At 37.5% G+C, this 20,722-nt stretch overlaps 1 protein-coding gene across 1 annotated transcript; it reads right to left on the bottom strand.

Moving 5' to 3' along the window:
- Window positions 1–4,408: 4,408 nt before the first annotated feature.
- On the bottom strand, window positions 4,409–10,104 carry MS3_00003427 (uncharacterized protein). The gene is made up of 5 exons (XM_051211227.1): window positions 9,986–10,104; window positions 8,810–9,069; window positions 7,606–7,822; window positions 4,886–4,956; window positions 4,409–4,710 (listed from the first exon to the last, which is right to left on the bottom strand). Exons 2-5 carry the CDS (start codon window positions 8,925–8,927, stop codon window positions 4,490–4,492), a joined length of 627 nt encoding a protein of 208 aa, XP_051073245.1. The 5' UTR covers window positions 8,928–9,069; window positions 9,986–10,104; the 3' UTR covers window positions 4,409–4,489.
- Between the last annotated feature and the right edge of the window lie 10,618 nt (window positions 10,105–20,722).

Below are 20,722 nucleotides of genomic sequence, written 5' to 3'. Positions count from 1 at the left end.
AGCCACTGTTGATGTTGGTATGTTTTTATATGTGCACAATTTGAAATAATTTTAGTGTTTTCAAAATATTTAATTGGTTGTTCCGGTTTCGAACTAACTGGATAATGAATCCAGTTCCGAAAAAAATTGTAATAGACATTGCTTACTTCAATAGCAGGTTTTAGAATTTTATGGAAAGTGCTATGCAAGCTTGGTAGTTGTTAAGTCTTGATGGACTTATCCGACAACTTTCTGATCACCAGGTTTTTCAGCCTTCGTGAAAAGAATTGTAAGTGCAATACTGTACGCTGAATATCCCAGAATAAGGTTAACAGTTGTTAATATGGGGGGGGGAATGCACACAACTTCAGTATTTATAAAGAGGGCTTCTCGATAAGATGTGTTTGCCACTCATAGCATCCTGTTAGTGCAGTTATTGGTGTCTGATACACCCATTTTACCAGTAGCTAATTGCAGTATAACCCATTTCAGTCCAAGCTTGATTTGTACATGATGTGCGGATTTTGAATCAGGTTTATACCAAATATATTGGACTATAATAAGTTATAATCCATTGAAATCTGCATAGAATTGTCTCAATTTCGTGACAAACCTTCCTGTCTACTATCATGTCCCATTTTTGAACTATTTTTTGTAGATTCTTACCACAATTAACCCTATTATTCCCACCCCGTAGTCTCTTGCCTTGACCTTTGTGTAGTGATATGAAGTTGTAACAATTCTTACTGCTTCATATATATACCTGACTCTGTTTTATCATCTTTGGAAATGTATTCAATAGACGTTTGTTAAAAGTTGTTTGTATTGACTGCATTTTACCTAAAATCTTTTTAGGTGACGACCCCGTGGCATCTACCACTCTTACTGAAGTTAGTAAAAAACAATCTCTATCCAGTTCTAAAGACATTGTTTGTTGTTGTAGTTGTCCTGTTGTTGGTGATAGCTCACCCAGTATCCATACAACTTCTTCAAGTCCTTCATTGGGATCATGTACTTGTTCGAGTAAATTAAATTTCAATGATTCATCAACAGGATGTCAGCAACCAGAACCTGTAATAACTGATTCTCCCTCAACCAAAAGTAATATTCCACAAGGAAGCAAAATGTCTTCCGGTAATGAACAAAATACATCACCGTCACATCAAATTAAAACGGATAGCTAATCATATCGTAGTGTCATGACCAAATGCATCTAGTGGATTAGCTAGCTAATTTGGTAAGTATCACTTTGTTCTTGTCACCAGTATTTAGTGATATGGTTGGAGTTAAGTACGTCTTTGTTACCAGTTGTGTATATATTGATTTGGTAACTGTTCTACAATTTCTTTATGAGGTTGACTCTATTAACATGTAGGTAGTGGCAGATTGTTTGGATGTAGTTCAAATAAATTTTGTTCAGTACAGGTATATTTTTTACTGTATTTAGTATTCCAGTCGGTGTTCATTTTCAACTCAAAATACAAATTGCCAATTATGTTTAGGCATGAGCATAGTAATGTTCTTTTTAAGAAAGTTAATAATCAGTTAATAAGGAGGTTTGTTATTCTGAAGAGATTGTTCACCTATTTGGTTACTATTCTGATAGTAACTTGTAGAAGTACATAATAAAGAGGAGCTCATTTTCTACAATAACATAATATTGGCTAAAAATCTTTGGAAATCAAAGAAAAGCAAGAATTACTCATGTTTTATCGGAGTGGCATTTCATCACAATATAAAACTACGCATTTGTTTGTTGTTGCAGTTGTTTATAATACTAAGTAAACTCTGTACTTTTTTGATGTACCAGCATTCATTTAAAGTTTAAATCTCTTCAAGTAAATAAAACAGATTTTCCACTGTTGCTTTACTAAATGGTTTATTACCAGTACTTCTAAATTCTTTTTTTCTAATTTCATCTGAAGCTTGACGTATCTTTAAAATCGTATACACAATTGGGGTAATCTGCAAATTATATGGACAACTCGCTCAGACACTTGTTTTGTATCGATGATTATCTTTGCAGAATAATCAGAAATTAAATTTGACGATATACGACTGTAGTTTTTGGATGTTGAAGTTATGAATGTATTGTACTATATACAGTAGTCTTCGATTGTCAAGTGCTATCAGCAGAGATATTGTCACAATTTTATATCATACTTCCCCGCTCACTTGTTGCAGATCGTAGCTTCAAATAAAAACTTGGAAAATTGTTTACAGATTGAAAGATGTGAGCCCTAATACATCCTGTTTTACTCCTCTGCTTAATGTATGCATATTTATATATCCTGTATACAAGTTCGGTTTTATCTTTTACTTAATATCGCATAGATACTTCGCCCGGTGTCTTCGAAATCCTTGTGTCCTGATTTCTCTATTTTTGTGTCCATACTTTTCCAGCACGTATCTTATGTACAGATAACTTTTGTTCTCTAAACATTATTCGGACAAAATTTTATCGTTGCCCAAACTCTTCACTACGTACGTTCACGCCACTAGAGCAATTGAAAAGATAATGATTCTAGATGATTTTTGTAAATTAAAACCAGATCTATCTTTTATTTATCTCATTCGTTTTTCTTCTAGTAGAAATATCTTACGTTTTTTGACAATTACTATCTACCGAGGTTAGTTTCATCACCAATACTTCTGTCTAGGTTGTTTTTAACTAGTTGTGAAATGTACCATGCGCGAATGCTTAGAATGACTATTTCTGTGATTAGTTATATTCCAATTTTTAGACAGAAAGTCCTAGTGGCCTTAACTTCGTGCATCATAAATTGTTTTGCGAGAGCCAGGGCTTTCCTGATGAATATTTTGGGCAGATTTGTTGTTCGTATGTAGTAGCTTATTAATAGAAATTCCTGAATTCGTCTGTTGGATCTATGTGTGATAATTGTTTAGTTAATATTTGCCGTTATGTCTTTATCAAGTTATCGCTTTTCCTCTCCCTTGAGTTTATTTATCAGCGCCTCGCGTCGCTAGTCCGTGTTATGTATCTTTCATTTCCGATTTATTGCATTTTGTTTTGATTAGTGTAACGAATTTTTGTGATAAGCATATGTATCAATTTCTTGGAAATCTTTTTTCGCCATGAAGAATAAATATATCAACTATCTTATAATCTTAGTAACCAACATTACTACTGATAATAATTCATTTTCTTATTATTTATATTTACAAATATCTCAATTATGTTATTTTTCTTTAGAGATTTACTTAATTTTACCACACACAAAAGCATCGCAGCAATAATTATTCTTTCGTCGTGGTTCATTCTGTTAACTTTTACTGTATTAGCTGCTTCGTACCTCGCAGCTCATTTCCTCGTTTCTGTAGAAAAGCAACTTATTTTCCTACTTTATTTAAATGTACGCATACAGATCAACTACTTAAGTTATTATTAAGACAATTTGTTTTAAGATAATATTACTTTGTTGTCAGTTCTTATGTATAACAAAGAATATGTGTAGTTTATAAGCCCAACATACTTCTTTGTATTTTGACTTTGTCACAACCCTTTGTTATTAACAAACTTATGGGTAAAAGGGACATGTATATCACACAATAGAATGTTGCCCTTTTTTGTGTTCTTACTGTGTATATTGAACACTGCTTCATCTTTCTTTCCGCTCAGGCTATTTTTACTCTAGATTGTGGTATTTTTGTGCCTAGGGAATTGTTTCATTTATCATCTTCTGGCTGTGAATTAATCAAGCGCCCTAATGTACGTCTGTTATAAAGATAAATATAGATAGATCAGTATTTCCTTAATTTATATTAGGAACAACGTCGTACATGTTTTACTCAAACTTTTACAACATACTGTTTTATTTGAAAAAAGACTTTTAAACTATACACTTCTTGAAGAAGTACACCGTGCCTAAGCTTTTTCAATTATTAGTGGGCATTAATACTAGTTGATTAATATTGAAGTAAGTCAAATGTTTAACACAAATACCTGATACAAATCTTTTATGAGTACTGTACCCAGCGATCATCAAGCAAAACTATTTTTGGGTGACTAGTTATCCTACTATTTCCTTATTCACATTACCTCACGCGAAAGTTGACTGACAACAATGAGTTTTATTTCTTTTTGCAAAACTAGAAATTCAATAATCGGTTGACTATTCAAATAAAGTTGCCATAAAACTGACACAAGCATGCATGTGTGTGCCATAGTATGCACCACGTACGTATGTAGCAGGTTTGGTATTAATAACCTGGTAGATCAAGGACGTTTTAACGTAGAAAAACGTTGAACTTTCCTTTGCATTTGTAATTGTACATTCAACGCATACAGTTGTTGCAATATGCGACGCATGAGGATATTGAACATTTGCTTAGTCCTTACCTTGTTTAACGAGTACTGTGTTGATGAAATAACTCGGTACACATAAATAGTAAGGTAATTGAAAGCAAATTAACACAAAAGTTTGATTTTTTAAGTAAATACAAATGAAAATACAGTATTATTTCCACATCCGCACACGCAACTTTTTAATTATTCTGATATTTTGGTTGATGTTCTTGGATCGACCAAGTGCTTCCATTTTTCAGAAACTTTCATACGACCCCATAAATTTTTCATTTGTCTGATCTCATTTTCACTTAACATGGGTTTCGTCACATTCTTTTGGAGTGAATTCATCATTTGACAAGTATCGGTACTCGTCAGGGTTTCTGGGATAGTTAATTGTACCATGTCATCCGGGTTGAAAATAACTATGATGGAGAAAATTTGATAAGGAACTATGTCGTCAGCTTAAATTCTTTTTTCTTACAGTAGTTTGGATAGATTTATGTAACTACACGTGCTACCAAGACTACAACTTAACTAGAACACAAAATCTTTATAAGATCTATATGAAAAGCGGTTGTAAGAAATGTAAAAGGATACAAGCTGTGATGGAGTCTTGATTAATGGTGAACTTCGTCTTCGTGAATTTTTCGTAGACCGATAATTTCGCCCTTAAAGAAAAATAATTGGGCGCGATTATTAGATACTCACAAACATCGAAAATAGGCAGAATGGAACTCATTTTAATGCATGTGGGGCTATTCAATTAATATTGCTTGGGAGATTCACAGTAGTAGTGTGTCAGTAATTCACAAACATCCGTTTATGCCTGGAGTTCGAACTATGTGAGAATGTTTAGTTTGAGTACTTATATAGTTCATTGCATCAGGAATAATTCAATTTCCAATATATAGGTACAATTTAAGAGATATTCTTATTTCACATCTGGCATAACGTTTGGTCAAGAAGAATGCCAAAATTTTGCTATTGCTACTAGTCGAGTCCTATTTTCTTGTACAGATGTCACCAAGATTTTGCTTAGAATCAAGAATGTGACTTAGCAGTAAATAAACTTTGATTATACAGAGATGTTGTTTTCAGACATTATTGTAATCGGTTCCTGTATGTAAAAAAGGCACAAAAACTGTACGACTTTAGCCTAAAGAGAGCAAGTCTATAGAAAAATAGGGGATGAAGATAATTACCATAGACTAATAATGTTTTGAGGAACTACTGATTAGCACGCCTGCAATTCCCTACACTGCTCAAAACGATAGTTTATGAAATAATAGATTTAGAAGCCTCATAGAGCGTGTTATAGTGTAGCCAACAAAACATGATAGACATTGTATCGATAGGAACAATCTAATCAGCTTTGTTGGCAGCCCAAAGTCTTTTGTGTTGTTCAAATCTAACTGAAGCCCAAAGTTACTGTACTTATTAGACAGATCCATATTGACGGTTCGAAGGTATCTGAAGTGTGCATTCGAAAGCCCGCGAAGGAAACAACATGCAGATGAAACTAACTTCCGTTTGCTCTGATGCTCAATAGCTTTGAAATAAATAGTGGAGTTCACGATTATTGGGCTTCAGTCATGTCCAACGCAAAGCTAACCGACTAACTCGAATTGTGCTCTTTTTAAAGATGGTTGTGACTTTCTGACTAAGGAATTGACGACGTTGTTTACAAAGGTTTGGGAACTAGAGAGTGTACCAACGTCATGGAATGAGTCGATAGTTGTCCCTATCTTTAAAAAGGGTTCACGTCGTTCCTGCAACAACTATCGGGGGATAAGTCTACTTCCGATTGCGTCCAAGCTATTGGCTTCCGTCATACTTCGTAGGTTGTTCAAAACCCGAGAAAGATTGACTCGCGAGGAGCAGGCTGGGTTTCGTTCTGGTTGAGGATTTATTGATCATATCTTCACCCTCCGCCAAATGTTAGAACACCGCCATACTTATCAAAGGCCAACAATCATAGTGTTTCTTGACATCAGGGCTGCCTTCGATTCGTTGGACAGGACTGTTCTCTGGGATTGTCTATTGAATAAGGGTGTGCCTGAGAAGTTTATTAACATCCTAAAAGCCCTATATAAAAACACCTCAGGCAGAGTGAGGGCATACAACCACCTCTCTCCATTGTTCCATTCAAGCAGCGGGGTTAGGCAGGGTGCGAAGTACTCCTACAAGACTGGCAGGATTCCAATCCTGTACTCACCCTGGATGGTGAGCAGATAGACGTAGTCGAGAAGTTCGTGTATCTGGGTAGCTGCATAAGTGCTGGTGGGGGTGTGAGTGATGAGATCAATGCACGAATAGTGAAAGCCAGAGCGGCTTATGCCAATCTGGGCCATCTTTGGCGCCTTCGTGATGTTAGTCTGGCTGTAAAAGGTCGGATCTACAACGCGTCGGTGAGAGCAGTTTTGCTCTATGCTTGTGAAACCTGGCCTCTCCGAGTTGAGGACGTTAGACGACTCTCTGTGTTCGATCATCGCTGTCTCCGAAGGATTGCTGACATTCAGTGGCAACACCATGTCAGTAATGCAGAGGTTCGGCATCGTGTGTTCGGGCACAGAGATGATAATTCAATTGGTGTTACCATCTTGAGACACCGACTTTGGTGGCTTGGACATGTTGTCCGAATGTCGTCCCAGAGAATTCCACGTCGTGCATTATTTGCCGACTCTGGGACTGGTTGGAAGAAGCGGAGAGGTGGTCAGTGCATGACATGGTGTCGTGGCATGAAAGAAAGCTGCAAAGGACTGGCTTGTGTTGGTTCTTCACGACTCCCTGGTTGGGGTCTGAGAGATGGTGCAACACAGTGGCTAGAGACGTTATCAGATATGGCTCAGAATAGAAGCCAGTGGCGATCCTGCTGTAACCTTCTTTTACTTTCTTCATAAAAAGTGGTTGTCTCCTTTACCTGAAAGATTTCTTCTAGGTGTACCTTTCCGTTCCCTGATTACTAGCACATTACCTTACACCAATCTCTTCGTTATTGTTCTCTCTTTTTTTTACGCTCCTTAGCATTTTTTTTCTTTCTTTGTATTCCTCTCGAATTTTCATTGTTTTGTGTGGCGCATATATATTGGCGCTCTCTTGTACCAATATTCATGTGTTCAAATAAATAAATAAATAAATAATAACTCGAATTGTTGCGCTATTATCTTCCTACCACCGGACACTAAGAGTACCTCGGAAAGTCGTTTACCTGCTAAAATTTGACGCGAAACCACGTTGGACGGATACTGATTATGGTGGATCTTATGTCATAGTATGGAAACGTTACTAATAAAACAAAAAAATATGAGACTAATTACTTAGCAGTTTTCAGTTTGAAGTGGTGTTCTTTTTTGGCAATTTCCTTTTCAGATAAGTCTGCATTATATCGGGCTACACTCCGCTCAAGCTTTTGTGATAATTGCTCACAATCCCGTTTTAATTCTTCATCTTCGAAACGCACATTATCTAATATGGCTTCAGCAGTGGTGATAGCTAATTGTAGATCCATCTGAGAAAGATCGATGGGTAAATGGTCTAAACGAAATAAGATAGAATTAGGAATACGGTTGAGAATGATACCAGAACGTAAAGCTATTACAAATATCGAACGACTCGAATAACCAGATTACAATCAGCATCGCTAAATTAAATTAAAAAAGGTTGAACAGTATGGAAGTCTGCAAACAGCTAGTGTTAGTGAAAATAGCGAAAACGCGAGCAATCAAAGTTACGAAATAGCATTTGATTTCTGGATTTAAATGGTGATGATCAAATAACATTTTGACACACCTACAATCGTCATTTAGCATATCATCTAAGACCTTTAACTATAGTATATGGAGCGTAAGCTTTACTGTGACCACTTTTATAACAACCAGAATCGGCTACTTATTTGTTAAGGCAGAATGAAGAAACGTGAATATGCAATACGTGCATAAATTCCAATTAAAAATATGACAGGAAACTTGGTTTCATTTGTACCATAGGAGTGAGTTTAGAGTTCCTTTTTTAATTCGATAAATGAATATGACCCAATTCTGTTACGGTTATTTTAGTACCTGTATATGAGGCCTAATCGCTGAACCATCGGAAGATGACAAACAGTCATAGATGATGTTACATAAACATCCTGCAATATCAAACGCTATAATGTCTAAAAGTACAGTTGGACGTTTATTCAAAAGTGCCTTGTTATTATCTCCAAAGAACTCGAACAGAAGGGGATTAAACATACAAGATCCTGATAAATTCTAACCCCTTAAGCCCTCCATGGATCTTAGAAGTTAATAAAAAATATTAGTTTCCTGAGAGTTGATTGTAGTACTGACAAATTTATAGTAAGCAGATCGTGTTGTGTCAATTTTTTGGTGCTTGATTAGTTTCTATCATTCAGAAGAATAACTTCTGAACATAGTCCTAACATGACTGGAAATAGATATTGGTGTAAAACGTGATGACCCAAAAAGTAAGAATTAAAATGTCTGTTCATAAATTCAAAATGTTAAGGTACTTAGTGCTTACCAGCATTCAAAAAGTCATCTAACTGACTGACGGGATTCAGTCTTAAAGATAACGAATCATTTAAATATTTTTCTTTAATATTCTTGATGGCGCCAACCTGTTCACTTAAACTGACCATTTCTCGTAGTTCGGGCTCTAGCACGGTAGTTTAAACAACACGTAAGACCAGCAGATAAGCAAACTGGACAGATGAAACTGAAGTGGTGATGTATCCATCAGCAACAAAGTATAAATTTTACATGAAAAATACTTATAATTGCCTTTTAAAAGAAAAAAATTAGTGGATAAGAACTAAACAAATATTTTACAGATGACAGGACCGAAAATATTTTGGACTATCAGCTGATGAACTAGCAGTTCTACCGAACCAGACCTTGATTCATGCTGCTGAGTTCTGCGTAATCTCCTATTCCTGCCACATTCTTTGTGTGGAGATTGAGACTTGTCTTTCCAAACCGAAATACGTGGTAAGAGGTTGAGCACATGATCTGCTATTTGGAATTCCAAAGCCCTAGACACTCATCTATCGCCGAGGTCACATGGGCATGGTAATGTCATCGATAACAGATATTCCCACTATTTGATGGAGTGTCAGTTACCAACAACTGAGTGTGGAAAAGCTTTTGGACCTGCTGTGTGATGCCAGCTTCTTTCGAAACACACAAAGTGTTAATAGATTGTAAGCACTGCTTTTTGTGTGCTATCAGCAACATTGATTGTCTTACAGAGATCTAGATTTTTGAACAGCTCACGTAATGCAAGAGATAATTTGTGTATATACTTAAGGTCGAGAGGACTCTACAGGTAAAGCATTCGCAATCTCACTTGTTACTTCTTTCACAGCTTCGTTAAATTTTGCTGGTAGTAAAAATGAACAAGGATAGTCGGATTGAATAACTTTACTTGCCGTCATTAGCGGCTTTGGTGTTATAAAGCCTAGTAACCTTATACTCCCATCGTTTTCCGATGGTTTCCTCATAGACATTTTAAGATTTTAATTTAAAAATTCTCAATTGAGAGTATTCGTCTCCCGATTTTTGACTACAACCATACAGAAACCAAGGAATGAAACGTCAAATATAAAGCCATAACGTATTAGGTGAATTAAAACAGTAGGGGGATTTATATAAGCCACCGACGACAAATTAAAATGATACAACGGTACAAGCAAATTACATTATGGGAACTATTTCGAATCTGTCACGAAATAGCAAATAGTACATATCGTCTGTTTCAAACAAGGAGAAATGTGAGACAGTTTACAAATTTTCGGATATTTAGTAATACTTTTCTCGTTAGTTCGAGTACACTACAATCCATAACTATCATTTATCTGTACCATTATAATTTTTAGTTCTTGTTCGTCGATTGCAGGAACATCTGAAATATTTTAATGTGGATCTCCGTGTAGCGGTAAATAAATCCTCAAAATAAATAGCTCTTTTAGTCTTCGACATTGGATGCTGGCCACGTTCGTTTTAATGGACTCACCTAGCTGAAGGAGCTCAGTCATTCATCCACACAAGATCACGAGTGGGAACGCTGTGTCCAACGTCCCCTTCAATCAGTCGATCTTCGACATATTGATAGCCTGTGATTTATATCTTCGGACCTCCTCGCTTCTAACTTTTGATTTCACTAAGTGGGTACAATTCATATCAGGTGTTACTGGTTAAAGCGTTGTCAAACTCCAAATACCTGTGGCTGAGCTGAATGTTTTAAAGTTTTTCAAAATTGTTATTCACTGTTTTCATGTCTTCTCCCAATTCTTCTTTCGGCTCCTTAACTTGTTGCATTGAGTATCCGTAGGATTATGGTCTCGGTTGGTTCTAAGTGCGTTTATTTGTGATACTAGAATAAAAGACCTGTAGTGGTAAGTAAATCCCTAAAATCAATAGCTCTGGAAGTCGTCGAAATTTAGTGCTGGCCGCGTTAGTTTCACCTATTCTAAAGCACATGGTTGCTCATCCACACCAGATCACGTGTTAGTACGCCGGGCTTCGCATCTCCTACAACCGCTAGCCAGATAAGATTGACCACTTCACAATATATCGATAGCCTGTCATGTATATCTTCAAAACAGTTTTCTTCTGACTTGACTTGACTGAAATGGCATATTTTGATTACAAAAAGTGTTGCTGGTTAAGATGTTGTCAAACTTTGAGTACTTGTAGCATCTTTAGTGGTTAGCATGCCGGAGCCTGCGAGTCTGTTCCTTTTTTGAATTTTTTTATACCACACTTTTGCGGCAATTTTCCGTACTGTGCTAATTTTTTTTCATATATTTGAAGGTTTTAGGTTCCCGTTCATTTTCTTACTTTATATTCATCGTAAACGAACACATTCCTAAATTACTTGAGATCAAGACTTTTTCGCCACCCGCATTCCACTCAATATCATTTTGGTCCAAAAACATCGGAGCCTGGTTCTGTTACGCAGCGGATGACTTACACGAGCGTGGCGTTGTAACAGCTTAGGTTGGTTGGTTAATAGTTGACCTCAAACAACTAAGCATATGCCAAAACGATATAGTTCAAGTATTCATTCACTTCCTAATTTTGTATAGGCGTTGTATTTCTCATTATCTTATATTGGATGTTGAGAGGCTTTGTTTGTCTGAACAAATAATCCCACGCTCCATTGTGGCTGCGCGAAGATCTAAATAAAGACCTATTCACTACTTGTCTGGTTTCTTCTATCAATAGCATGACGGTTACATAGAGGCACGAAACTGGTGAGCCCTTTTGAACACTAATTTAACCACATTTTTGTTATTAATATTATTTTTTACTTAGTCGTAAAAGCAGACCTTCTGATTATCCGTAAACTGAGATGGGTATATACATAGTTTTTCCTTCTTGGGCTATTAGTGTTGTAGTAACTATTTTTCATGCTAAATTCATTACTATATTGGTCACATACTTCATGTCAGACTCAATACAAACCAAAAACCTGGAGGATTTTTCACCAGTGGAGATGGACACTGTTATGACTACGAAATCCCGACTTCCAGAATTTGATCGTAGTGATCCTGAGTTGTGGTTCGCTCAACTAGAGCATTATTTCACGAGACACAATATCAAATCTGAAGGGATTCGCTATAGAGATTTGTGTTCTATCCTTCCTCCTTCAGTCGCCAAAGAAGTCCGTGACTTGATTTTAGATCCACCATCACCACAACCATACACCATCTTAAGACGAGAGATAATGAACCGTTTATCATTATCAGATAGTCAAAGAATCCAAAGACTTTTTCAAGGTGAAACACTAGGTGATCGGTCGCCGTCACAGTTTTTACGTCACCTCCAAGTCTTAGTGGGTGATAACACAGTGGGTGAAGCAGTCCTAAAACAAGGATGGATACAAGTTCTCCCATGCAAAGTCCAACACTGTTTGAGTGCACAAGATCCTGAAACCTCCTTATCTCATTTAGCGCGTATAGCCAATAGAATAATGGAAAGAGGTCCTCTAACTGGATCAGGCACGATAAATCACACACAAGAGGAAGAACCAGAAAAAGACCCGGTCACAGAAGGACTCATTGAGAGTGTTAAAAATCTCACTGAGGCTGTCGCCAGAATGCAAATGGGTCATAGAAACAGGATTAGGTCACCACAACGATCAAGATCCAAGTCACAAAACGGATCACAAATGTCCAGACGATCTGAGCAGTTCTGTTGGTATCACTTGAAGTTTGGTGTCAACCCAACCAAGTGCATGCAACCATGCGCCTGGCCTAAGCATAATCCTAAGGCAGCGGGAAACGAGTAACCCCTCAACAGGTCGCGACGACCGAGGAGGGGCGCCTAAACAGTAGCTTGTTTTATGTTAGAGACAGAAAATCTGGCTTGAACTTCTCGGTAGATACTGGCGCAGCTCTAAGTATCATCCCTCAAAATAAAACTGAGATTAGTCGAGAAACATCATCAATTACACTTCAAGCTGCAAATAAAACTAAAATCGCGACATTTGGGCAGAAAACTTTAACACTAGATTTCGGGTTCAGGAGGCAATTCCCCTGGGTTTTCAATGTGGCCGATTTAAATCTGGCAATACTGGAGATGGACTTTCTAGAGAGATACGAATTTCTAATGGACACTATGAAACGACACTTAACACTGAAAGAAACTCCGAATTACACAAAATGCAAAGAAAGTCACATCAGATCTAACTTGATTCAAACTCCTCCAGTAACAAAAGCGAAATTCCAAGATATACTCGCAGAATTGTCCGTCCCTCTGATAGTCAACGGGCATCCCCTTTGCATATGGCCCAAAAAAGAATGAAGGCAACTGGCGATCGTGAGGGGATTACAGGTCCCTCAACTGTCAAACCGTGCCAGATAGGTACCCAATGCCGCATATCCAAGATTTCACAAACGGTTTACAGGGTATGAACATATTTACTAGAATTGACTTAGTCAGGGCATATCACAACATCCTAGTGAGTGATGAAACTATCCTCAGGACAGCTATTACTACACCTTTTGACTTGTTCGAGTTTGTACGCATGCCATTCGGCCTGAGAAATGCGGCACAGACATTTCAAAGATTCATAGATAACCTACTTCGAGATATGCCATTTGCGCAGGGGTATATAGACGACTTGTTAATTGCCAGCCCCGATTTGCAATCACACGAACAGCATGTACAAGCAGTGTTGAAAAGACTGGATGAACATGGAATAAACATACATCAAAGTAAGTGTGTTTTCGGTGTTCAAACTTTAGAATTTCTCGGTCACACAATAAGCCCAGAAGGGATTAAACCTATCAAAAAAGAAGTGGATACCATCAAACAATACCCCATACCTAGTTCTCTAACACAACTGAGAAGTTTTCTAGGTCTAATTAACTTTTATCGCAGATTCATACCAGGTTGTGCACAATTAATGCAACCTTTGACAGATTCACTTAAAGGAAAACCAAAAGAATTCAAACTGTCTTCTGACGCCGTCGAAGCTATTAAACAGCTTAAAGATGAAATGGCTCAAGCAACTACGTTGATATATCCGAATTCCCTTTCCCCACTCGCTTTGATGGTGGATGCTTCAGATAAAGCGGCAGGCGGTACCCTTAACCAACCGGTTAAAAACGCCTGGAAACCAATTGCTTTCTTCTCGAAAAGACTCACTCCAGCCGAAACAAGGTATTCTACCTTCGGGCGAGAACTTCATGCAATATACCTGACCATTAAAAACATTCGACACATGTTAGAAGGCAGGGAATTTATAGTCTTTACGGATCACAAACCACTAACGAATGCATTAAAAGCGAGAGCCGATAAATACTCACTTCGAGAAATACAACACTTTGACTACGTATCACAATTCACAAGCGATATCCGACATGTCAAAGGTCAGGACAATCAGGTGGGAGATGCTTTATTTAGACTAGAAATGAACGTTCTAAGCAGTCTATAGTAAACTTCGAGACGTCGAGACATGAACAAGAGCAGGATCTAGAACTACAAAACCTACACAAAACAAACAATTCAAGTCTCAACCTAAAACAGTTACCATCACCTATTGATGGTATTCTAATTTATTGTGACACGACCAAGGCAATGCCGCGACCTTTCGTTCCCAAAAATATGCGAAAGCTGATATATAATAACTTTCATTCTTTGTCTCATCCTGGCGCAAAAGCTTCAGCTAAACTAATCAATGCCAGATACATATGGCCGAACTTACAGAAGGATGTGTAGTGGAATTGGACCATAACCACACAATCCATAAAGCTGGACACGAGACTACTCGGGAAATAGATATTCAACATTTAACACGGAGAGATATCTAACGATGGAGAATGCGGGAAGAATGTATTGAATGAATTGAAGTTGGCCGAATGGTATAGCTCGACCATGAAGGCGTGTTCCCTGCGGAATGTTACCTTATATCTTTTATTCACATTAAATATATTGTTCTTTCTCCAGCCTAAGCTTGTTCTCCATCACGTATTAGTAATTGTCACGATACAGTGAGTTGGTGTAGTCGATGGTGTGACTTCCACGTAAGATCATATAGATTAGGCAGTTATATCATGACAAATCTACAAATTTAGGATTAGGTCTATTATTAGAGCAGTACTAATATCATAGTAGACCATAATTCTACATTGGTAAGCCCGACTAAAGAAACGCAACCTATTATTGTTAACCCGTATTTCCACCTTATACATCTCAATCGATTTTTATTTGTGCAAACCCATTATTCCAATAGTCCTCTGATTAATGCTCACATGTATCAACGTAATGTTATACTGATTAGTCCTCGTGACACACTAGCTCAATCGATAATAAAAACTGGTCATCAATATTAACTAATTTGCTTTGATGATTCGTTAGCAAGCTTTAATAGCATTTACATGCTTCAGCGACATAGACTTGTTTAAACATCAAGCTCTAGCAAATATGACCTGTAAATAGCGTAATTATACATTGACTAGCAATGCAATCAAGGACTAAATAGTTATCTGGATCTAATTCTCAATGTTCCTTCACCTAACACCTCATCTTGTTTAAAACTATGCACTATCCTGTGATATCTTTTCTTCCGACCACTGCCTGTCTAATTTCATATTCTCGAGTTCCACTGCCAAACAACAAGGATGACACTACTCCAAAAACATCCGATGAGTTTCGGCTATAAGTTTTCTGCAATCATAAGGTCATTTTAGATGGCTCGTTCAATGGCAACCACACAGTTATCTGGATTCATTCAGTTGATCTGATCAGAGCGAGTGGCAAAAACGTCAGCATCATCAAGCACCCTGGAATTAATTTTCATACTGCATGTTTTATTCTGGATACTTTTGGATCATTACTACTCCTTACGAATGGCGTTATATATGTCGTCCACTGAATAATCTAATTTTCAGAAATAATCCAGGCGAGTTCAACTATTTTACTTAATAATTTTTTGTACTGAACATATATATATTTTCCAGTTGCTTTTGCCACATATTTGTAAGTGTTCCTAGGGTAAATGCAGTGACTTCTTATAGAAAGTTTATAACGCGTCATATTCCTGCCTGAAGTTTCATAAGCAGTCTTGACTTTAAAATTATTTTTCTGGTCATGTTCATTATTTTTAAATTGTCATATGCGTCAACAACCTGCATGTTAACCTGGCCCGTACATACGTTGCACTACGTCTTCATGTCTTCTTAATTTAGAAATCATCTGAATCGCCTTTAACATTTATCAATAAACCCACCATAGTCGTTGCTGCTAATCGTATTTGGGTTTATGGATTGGTTTATCATATTAGCAGCCTAAAATGCGGACGTAGTTTAGATTATAAGATTACAAATTTAGGTAGTATCAACTGCACTAGTGAAATAACCAAATCCGCAGGTAGCTGTTGGCTAAACAAGCGTTTAAAATCAAAACTCCGTAGCCTACTAAAATTAACACTAAACGAATATTTCTGAATTGAAATTTGTAATATAATTAGGCGTCTCGGATTCTTTAATGTTATAAATTCCTGATAGTAGACCATAATTCTACAGATGTACACAAGTGGGTTAGAGAGTGTTCAGCATCCCAACAATCAAAGGCTAATCGTCACACAAATTCACCCATAGGTGTTTTCTCGCAACCAGATGCGCGTTTTGCCCATGTGCATATCGACTTGGTAGGCCATTTACCACGTTCAAACGGTTTTAATTATCTGTTTTCATGCATAGATCGATTTACCAGATTCCCTATAGCCATCCCGATAGCGGACATCACAGCGGAAACACTAACCAAGGATTTCATGCAGAAGTGGGTAACCATTTTTGGTACGTCCATAACAATAACTACGGATAGAGGAGCGCAATTTGAATCCGAACTGTTTAATAGCTTGGCTGAACTTCTAGGCTCTAATAGGATACGCTGCACTGCATATCATCCTCAGGCTAATGGGATGGTATAACGTTTTCACCATCAGCTAAAAACTGCCCTTATATCTCACTCAAACCCCAATCAGTGGAAAGAATTCCTAACGTTAGTTATGTTGGGAATACGAACATCTGTCAAAACTGACGCACAGTGTTCAGCTGCGGAACTGGTTTTTCTGAACAACTCTGAGACTACTAGGTGAATTTGTCAACCCTAATACTAACAGTCAAAAACTTAATTTAGAAAATTACGTGGATCAACTACGGGACCATATGTCCGAACTTAAGCCAATTAATACTCGTGAACAATCGCGTGCCATATATGTACTTAAAGATCTAAGCATTTGCACGCACGTCTGGATGAGATGTGACGAAATAAAAGCACCGCTTAGTCCTCTATTTGAAGGTCCTTTCAATCTCGTCTCGAGAAAATCTAAATATTTCGTGATAGAAAGACATGGAAACATCGACTCCGTAAATATTGATAGGTTAAGACCGGCTTATCTTGATCATGAACCACCATACGTGTTTTTAGACCATTTAACTGACAAGACAATTACGGAATCGACATGTAAAAATTATGAATCATCACAAGTGACCAAAACGGTTATCTGGGCACATCCGATTAGTCAGCCAAGGATATTGACAGTTTTGGCTGCAGAATAAAATCTAACCACGTATCTAATAAGGTTCCGCGTTTATTTGAAAATAAAATTATTTCCCTCATACCGTTTCACATATTTCATTTAATTAACAAATACTACCCACAACTCCCAGATCTTTTACTATTGATATGTAAGTGTTATGTTGATTTTTTTAAATACTGGATACATAAGCTAGGTATTCCTTAACAATTGCTGAGTGATATTAATCAAAAACATGAAAGGCGTAGACAAGTAAGAAGAAGTTGGAGGGAAACATGTACTATGAACCCATACAATTAACCCTGGCAATAACGGCGAATTCAAAAAGCAACCCAGAATACCGATCCATTCTGGGGGCCAATCACTTACGTGGAACCGACGAACTATCAATTATATTTATGTATTTCCATTTTGTATCTTATGATTTTATGCAGGCAGTAGAGTAGTTCTTCAGGTTTGATTGTTTTTCACCATTACCTTTGAAGTAGATTCTTCTTTACCTTTTACTTGAGGGCGACTCAAGAGGCAGGTGAGTAAACACCTGATAGTCGGTCTGAGCATGGAGAAATCATACCTCACCAACATAGTGTTGGGTAGCCTGCTCGCGTCACTCACTCAGATATTTTTTGTTCCACATTCTCACACTCTCTTGCGAGCACGTAGCAAACTGTCAGTGGTAGTTGTAGAAGAAATCACATGCTACAAAATAAGATGACAAGCGAGAAAATGAAGAGACATCCATGGACTATCGTTGATTGCTGACGGAGTTAGTCGTCATTGATTGGACGTCAAGCAGTGAGCGAGTTGATACTTTTCAACTGGGCTGAGGAAACAGAACTAAGGTGTTTTTGATAGATAGGTTAATCGAACCGACGTTCCTACGGTAGTCGATTCTAGGGGGAAGCTAATGTAACAACTTATGTTGGTTGGTTAATAGTTGACCTCAAACAACTAAGCATATGCCAAAACGATATAGTTCAAGTATTCATTCACTTCCTAATTTTGTATAGGCGTTGTATTTCCCATTATCTTATATTGGATGTTGAGAGGCTTTGTTTGTCTGAACAAATAATCCCACGCTCCATTGTGGCTGCGCGAAGATCTAAATAAAGACCTATTCACTACTTGTCTGGTTTCTTCCATCAATAGCACGACGGTTACATAGAGGCACGAAAGCGTTACTGGTCCGTGTGCACAATTCTTTGCAGTAGTGGAGCACTACTGCGCTAATTCAACAGGTGCATCATACCTAGTATGGTTATTAGTGATATCTCAGATCCTTACGAAACTCTAAAAAAGCTATTCTCTAGCGTGGAGTTCTGGTCGATTGACATGTGTCAAGATAACTGTTCAACAACATCAATTTACACGAACGATCCATACTATTAATAAATACTGAGTACTACCCCGAATTATACCGAACGCGACCGGAATTACCATATGTATCCAGCAATGTCATACATCTCAGCACGACTACAAGACTACCTGTATTCTCAAAAGCTCACGAAAAGCTGAGGATAACTGAAAACTAATCGGACCGTTTGATAGATTTATGAATCATTAGGCCATCAAACAGCCTCTGGGCATCTCCCATAAACAAGGTCTCTAAAATGGACATCAACGATCGGCGTTCACTTTGTGACTGTCGGCAACTGAATGCAAAAACCGTTCCTTATCGTTACCCATTGCCTTAAATTCACGATTTGACGGCTAATTCGAAAGGCGCAACGTTTTTTCGAAAATCGACTTCGTCAATGCATTTAATTAAATTACTATGGCTGCAGACAACACTCCTAATATCTCTATCGTCACACCTCCCGATCGCTGCGAATTTTTGCGAATGCCTTTCGGCTTATAAACGTTGCACAAACTTTCCAGAGATTCGTGGATGACTTTATTCGAGGTCTTACCTTCGTACACGTATATGTTGATGACTGTTTGATTCCAGGCCCGAACAATGAATCTCATCTCAGGATCCGGACCTTGTCTTCGAAAGGCTGGAAAGTACTGCACTATTGTAAATATTCAGAAATGTCAAGTCGGATCGATTTTCTTAGATTTTATCGGACATACTATTGATGCTTGAGGCATCCTACCTCTAAAAAACAAAGTGACAGTCATTCTGGATTTCCAAGAACCGATAATAATCAAGCTGCTACGTAAGTTTCTATAATCGGTTCATACCGAATCGCGCGTCCCATAACAGACCCCTAATCGACCGACGCCATGGCACTGCAAAAGTCATCAATTTGGCCGACATCGTGATGAAGGCATTCTTCACAGTTGAGGAGCTTGTCGGCAAAGCGTCGCTCACACACCAGTACACTGAAGCACTCACCATTACATCAATATAGGCATCCGACACGGTAATCGGAAGTCCTACAACGATAGTTTGATCACACCTGACAACGCATGGAAGGCATGTATCTTCATTAGCATACTAGTAACTTTTACTGTCTGATGTGCACGAGCACACTCCTTCTAGAATTATTTTCAAGGTACCAACTACTGGCTCATCTAACTAATTGGTCTAGATCAGCTTGAAGATCAAAATGATCAGCCCCACTTCTTTTTGATCTACAGATTTCAACACCATCCACCAACAGTAATATCGACGACTTAAGCGATAGCGGTAATTCATTGACCGAGAGAAGGAAACGTAGGGGACTCAAGATGGTGCCCTGGGTCACATCCCTTTTGACTGACTTCTACCGAGATAGCGCCCCATTAGTTCTCACTTTCTTTCTGCGGCCCTTTACAGAGCCTGTTATTCCGAAGCTCGAGAGCTTCTGTATAAGACCAAAGTGTGAAAAATTGTCAAATGATTTGCTAAAGTTTATGAATATCATATCAACAGACGGACCATTATTATTTTTATTAACAAACATCCTGTGGGTACATAAGTCTTATGAAGAAACCATTTCGGTTTCTTCAAAAATGCAATAATACACAAGTTTCAATAAGGTTAGCATTATATTTGCCATATTCGAAAGAGAGAATAATAATAAAATAATAATAATAAACCGGGTTCTGTGTAGTTGAGAAGAATATTGAATTGAGTTTAAAGAAGGGAAGGAAAAATAGGGGAATAGAAATGAAGAAGACGTGAAATACGCAGATAGTTTAATCGGCATGTTTATGAACACAGAGCAAAAATAAAAGACTATGTATGTGCCGTCAAATTGGTAACAAAAATAAAATACAAAACAATCAAGGAAAAATAACGTATTATTGAAATAAGATATAACGCTAGAATAAATGTTTGTGCAGTCATAGTTTGGAGTGATGCTATGAAAGTTTCAATTAGATGAAAAGGATAACCAAATATCAATTTGTATGAGTTATATATGCATAGTGAAGATAAAACGAGTCTGAGAAGTTAATTTA

This window comes from Schistosoma haematobium, chromosome 1, assembly GCF_000699445.3.
Source record: "Schistosoma haematobium chromosome 1, whole genome shotgun sequence".
NCBI lineage: Eukaryota > Metazoa > Platyhelminthes > Trematoda > Strigeidida > Schistosomatidae > Schistosoma > Schistosoma haematobium.
The sequence above is the reverse complement of the archived record's forward strand: the minus strand, read 5'-3'. Positions and strand labels throughout refer to the sequence as shown.

Excerpts from the sequence above, each read along its gene's own strand:
- MS3_00003427 (XM_051211227.1), bottom strand. The coding sequence starts at position 8,927 with ATGGTCAGTTTAAGTGAACAGGTTGGCGCCATCAAGAATATTAAAGAA. Across the intron at positions 7,823-8,809 it reads AGATGACTTTTTGAATGCTG|ACCATTTACCCATCGATCTT; the intron begins GTAAGCACTAAG and ends TATTTCGTTTAG. Across the intron at positions 4,957-7,605 it reads TTCAAACTGAAAACTGCTAA|GGCGAAATTATCGGTCTACG; the intron begins GTAATTAGTCTC and ends TTTTTCTTTAAG.